General features: G+C 48.7%; 1 protein-coding gene across 1 annotated transcript in view; it reads right to left on the reverse strand.

Annotated features, from left to right (window-relative positions):
- GPATCH3 (G-patch domain containing 3) overlaps window positions 1-5,067 on the reverse strand; it is a 12,107-nt gene extending 7,040 nt beyond the window's left edge. The window contains 3 exon segments of the mRNA XM_006159461.3: window positions 1,121-1,542; window positions 4,585-4,830; window positions 4,833-5,067. Coding sequence (XP_006159523.1) covers window positions 1,121-1,542; window positions 4,585-4,830; window positions 4,833-5,034 — 870 coding nt within the window. The 5' untranslated portion in view covers window positions 5,035-5,067.
- Window positions 5,068-5,637: the final 570 nt, after the last annotated feature.

Genomic DNA, 5,637 nt, shown 5'->3' on the forward strand with positions numbered 1-5,637 from the left:
GCTGGACTCCCATAGGGCCAACTGTAGTTTGAGTCCCAAACCTGAAGGCTTGCTTTCTCATTTTCCCTCTCTCTGATTTTTTTTTTCTAAGAGAGAGATTTTTGCCAGAGAGACAGAAAGTGAGAAATCGCCCACCAGATGGGATAGCCACGTAGCAATCCCTTCTCCTCCATTCTCTTCTCAGGATGTTGGGCACGTATGCACACACACCCAGTGTGATTTTTAAGCCCCCCCCCCCCTGTCCAGGAGTCAAACTGTAGTCGACTACGTGGGAGTCAGTGACATAACAATTATGCCATCTGTTAGTCCCACTCTGGTGGTGTGATAGATAAGGCGAATTCACCAGTCCCATCAGGTGGTGTGGTAGATAAGGCGCTGGACTCCCACATGGCTGACCACAGTTCAAGTCCCACACCTGGCCGCTTGCTTTCTCGCTTTCTCTCTCTCTCTCTCATTTCTTTGGTGAACACATATTCTCTTGAACAAATTAAAATAAAAATAAAATTAAAATAATTTTTTTAAAAAAATTACTTATTTGTTATTAATTTTTTCCAGATGTTTTTGCCTTAGGGCACATGTGCTCACTGGAGAGAAAGAAGGACAGACAGTGAGAGGAAAAGTGAGAAATCACCCCACAGAGGGGATGACCACACCACAATCCCTTCTTCTCTCGGGATCTTTGGCATACATGGACATGCACCCAGTGTGAGTTTAAGCTACCAGTTCCTGGACTCAAACCTCGGTCGACTACATGGGAATCCAGTAACATAGCCATTACACCCACTGCTGGTCCCTGTTAATTTTTAAAAATTCACCAGAAAGCAAGCGGCCAGGTGTGGGACTTGAACTGTGGTCAGCCATGTGGGAGTCCAGCACCTTATCTACCACACCACCTGATGGCCTAAAAATAAATAATTCGTAAAAACAATGTATACAGGCACATGCAAATGCAGTTTTACATGCATTTACTCCCATGTTCAAATGCCAGGGGATTCTCATGCTCCTGGAGCCCTCTAGAGTGACCACGTTATGAACTCTTGTGATACACAATCGGAGAGGACAGTATTAGTGCTTTGGCCTCTACGCTGCCAGCCCAGACCGGATGACACACTGTACTCACGTCATCTGAGTGAGAATCTTCTTCCTCTTCGTCACCCTCTTCCTCAGGTTCTCCACAGGGGTTGGCGGGTACATCTGCCAGGCAGGTTCCCTGGGGTATCTCTTCCCCCTCAGCTGTGTACACAAGCTCTTCCTGTTCCACAGTCTCTGAGTCCTCGTACCTGAAGGGCACATTGCCGTAGCGCCGGGAGGAACCTGTCTTGGGGAACTGGAGCTGAAGCTGGGTGATGATCCGAGGTGGGAGACGGCAAGCCCGGATCAACTCCAGAAAGACCCGCAGGGGAGTCCCCACATTCCCTTGGGGCATCAGCACTGGTGGGTTCAGCTCTGGCAGTTGCTTCAGGTCAGCTAGGGTGAAGGCTTCATTCTCAGCCTTCCTACTCTGCAGCTCCTTCCGGGACTTAAAAGGAAAGGAAATCAAACCTTGGGAAGGAGGGAGAAGAATGGATCATGAAACTCAGAAGCCTTCAGCAACTCGAGCCAGAAATCAGACAAAGTGTAAATTCACTAGCATAACGCTGTCCCTCCCTTCCAAATGTCTCTAGTGTCCCTTCCTCCCTTCCCAACCAAAACCACTGAGCAATTTCATGCCATTTCTCATCACCTTGACCGGGCACACAAGTAAGAAAGTTGTCAGAATCAAAATGGAGTCACTTATGTCAAACCCTAACAGAATGGGGCTGGGAGACCATGAAGGAAAGTGGGTGGGTGGGGTCCCATTAAAAGAGGACCTTTAAAAAGAGGTCTCTCACATGCAATTGCCTAAAAACAGGAACTAGTGCAAGAGACTGCTAAGCTGCAATCTTCTTGCCCAAGGCCACTTTAAAAAAAAGATATCTGCTTAATTATTGCCTGTTCAAACTTGGACCAAGGCCACCCTTCTTATTAATCTTTGCAGCCAAGGATAATTGTTTCAGAATAACTTACATAACCTTTCTCACTTTGTCTTTAAAAAGGTCCTCCCTTGGGGCCAGCGCATGGTATGGTGGTTAAGGCACAGGACTCTCACATGGTCAACCATGGTTCAAGTTCCAGACTTGGTGGCTTGAAAATCATGCCAGGCATGTATGTGTGTATGCATACCTAAAATCCTGAGAGGAGAATGAAGGAGAAAGGATTGCAGCGTGGCCACGCCCCTCCCCCCCCCCCCCCCCCCCGCTGAGGGGCTGGGGGTGATTTATCACTTTCCCTCTCTATGACATACCCTATAGCAAAACTGAAAAAGAAAAGTTCCTCCCTCAGGCCTGATGGCACGGCAGTAAAACACAATGCTTTGTGAAGCTGACCCCCACGGGAAGAATGCTGGTTCACATCTGGAGAGTTCCCTGAGTACTCCAGGCACGTGTTACCAGGATTTGGCATGGCTGAAGTTAGGGAATGAACTGTGGTGTCAAGACCTGTCAGGGGCATTGTTAGCTCTCCCCTTCATCTCTCTTCTAGAATAAATAAATAACCTAAAACAAACGGAAACACTTCACTTATCCTACCCTCCTTAGATTTGCCTATGTTCCATCACAGAATCCATATCCTGGTTTGCAATCCCGTCATTCATACATAAACTCTACTTTTTCCCCCAAAGTCTCTCCCTCTGTCATTACTTTACGTTGACAAAGTTTCTCCAGATCTGGCTCCTGCTGACCTTTGGATTCTCAACTGCCACCAACTCCCGGCCCCCGTACACCCTCATTCCCTATACCCCATGCCTCAAAGTTTCATAGAGTCCACATCTCTGTGTCTTTATAGATGCATTTACCTTGAACTTTTTTTTTTTTTTGGAGAATTTTTTGCTATAGGCCACATGCCCTCACTGGAAAGACAGAGAGAGACAGAAAGTGAGAAATCACCCCCTGGGGGATGGCCATGCCACAATCCCTTCTCTTCCATTCTTCTCTTGGGATCTCGGGCACATACGCACGCACACACATGCACACACACACACACACACACACACACGAGTGTGAGTTTAGACCACCGGATCCAAGACTTGAACCGCAGTAGACTTCATGGGAGTCCAGCGACATAGCCATTATGCCAACTGCTGGCCCCAACAATTTTTTTAAAAATTTTAATTAAAAAAAAAAAAGAAATGAAAATGAAAAGCTTAGAGTAGTGCCTACTAAGCACATAGAGTACGCTCAGTAAATGTTAACAATTAAAATGATGGCTCTGTGGCAACTCTTTCCAAATCTGTCTACCTCTGTGGATTCTGAGCACATACTGTATACAGCTGTTCTCTGCACACCCAACTACAGCCGCACTGGGTCTAGCAATATAAGCGCTGCCTGAATGGGAAGGCTCTGCTGTCTCCTATTTCAAAATAATTTCCCATGAAAGTGAGAGCTGTCCAGAGAAAAGACGGTCTCTTCGTTTGCATTTTGCCAGGACTGGGTGGGAAGCACAGAGAGTGCAAGAGAGAAAGACACTACGAGGGTTAGAAACCTATTTTTTTCTTCCTTCTGGGTCTGTGCAAAAACCAGACCTTTAGAGGACCAGCAGATGGCCTGGAGGTTAAGGCAACTGGATCCCAGATGGCCAACTGTGCCTTTTAAATCCCTGACCCGGCAGCTTGAGAATCATGTAGGGCCTGTGTCCAAGTGTGCCCGAGATCCTCAAAGGAGATGAAGGAAAAGAAAGGGTGATATGGCTATCCCCCTAGAAGGGTGGTTTCTCTTTCCCCTCCCTCTCTCTTCTCTGGCAAGAGCACTCGCCCTATAACAAAAACAAAACGCCCCAAACATTCAGATAGTGAAATGGGTCACAGAAGGGAGTTAATAAATTGGAAATTGTAAGATATCCAAATAGACCTTTCTCCTTTGTTCCTCCCTATGTTAAAATGGAAGAGAGGCTCTCAAAACAAAAGTGGGGGTGGTTATGTGGGAACATAGGGGACTGCAATCCAGGAAATGCATACCATGAACACAGGCATATCCAAGGAGACTGGGATACAGCAACACTGTCAAAGGGAGGGCTCAGCAGGTGGCTTGGCAGTTAAAGGCACCAGACTCCCACATGGCAAACCAGGGTTTGAGTCCTATATCTGGCAGCTCGCTTTCTCACTTTCTCTCTGGTGAGCACACGTGCCCTACAGTAAATTAATAATGAGGAGGAGGAGGATAAATTAAAAAACTCAAAAACCTATTAAAGGAAAAAGAAAGGTTACATAGGTTGTGTTGGAACAATTTTTATCTACAAGGATCAATAACGGTGGCCTCAGTCCGAGGTTTTACAGGGAGATGCTGGACAGACACCCTTTTTTTTTTTTCAGTGTTCTGCAGTAATGCGAAGGTTCTGCTGAGCCCCTTCCAGTCGTTCCTGTTATCAGAGCCTGAAGCTCTGAAACTCTGTCCAATAATGGCCCCAATTGGTAGTCATAACCAGAAGCCTGACTTATCCTCATCATCCTTCAGGAAAGATGCCTCTGTCCCAGGGCCCGGAGGCTCGGTCTATTACGCTTCCCTCTCATACCTGATGCCTGGGTAGGCAGCCGAAGTCTGCGGATGAGGCAGCGACCCGGCAGCCAGGTTCCCTGAGAATCCAGCCACCGGCGGCCGGAATACAGGCGAAGAAGCTTCTGGGCTTGGGCCAAGCCCCGCACTGAGATGACACAGCAGCAGGTGCGGGTCTGGGCTCCAGCAGAGCCGCGAGTGGAGAAAGCGCGGGCACAGGCGGCCGACCTCTGGGCGAGAAGCGGGTCCTCGGGGGCAGGCTCCGCGGTGCTGGGGCGGGTGGGGGCGCGCCGGGCGGAGGGGTCCGCTAAGGCCGATGCCGATAGTGGAAACAGAGGAAGCCGCCGTCACGCTGTTCTCGAAACTGGCTGAAGTAGCTTCGTAACTGGGCCGAGCGCAACTCGGCGGGGATACCGCTCACCACCAGGTAAACTACCGCCTCCGTCTCCGCCTCGCTGGGGACAGCCATCTTGGCTCGTCACATGACCTGCTGGAACTAACTCTCGCGAGAACACCGTGACGCCCGGGCCCGCGGCGGCCGCGTGCTCTCCTGGAACCTGCTTAGTCCCGCCGGGCTTGCGTGGAAGAGCTCTCCAGGGGGAGGGGGATAAATAAATCTTGCAGGCGGGGGCCCCGCGGGGGGCGTGGTGGCTAAGGCGCTGGACACGCCCACATGGCTGACGACGGTTCAAGTCCTGGACCTGGTGGCTTGCGTTCTCTGGTTAAATTAGAATAAATGAATGAGTAAATAAAAATAAAATAAATTTCAAAAAATAAATAAGTCTGCGAGCGGAGACATTTAAGATAGAGTGTTTACTTACGCATCCCCCGAACCTAATCTCAGCCTCCCTCTATTCAGAACCTTTTCAGTTGTTTATCCTCTCTCAAAACATGTTAACTTCATAGAAAATGGGCCAGAGGTACTTGACAGAAGAAGAAATACGAATGTGCGGTTGACAGTGAGAGATGCTCAGGCTCATGAGTACCGAGACCCGCTTACATCCACCACGTGGGTAAATTCTTTTTCTTTTTCCTAAGAAGGATTTTTGCTATAGGGTTCCTGCACATGGAC

This window comes from Tupaia chinensis, unplaced genomic scaffold (genome assembly GCF_000334495.1).
Source record: "Tupaia chinensis unplaced genomic scaffold, TupChi_1.0 Scaffold000628_1, whole genome shotgun sequence".
In the NCBI taxonomy this organism is placed as follows: Eukaryota; Metazoa; Chordata; class Mammalia; order Scandentia; family Tupaiidae; genus Tupaia; species Tupaia belangeri.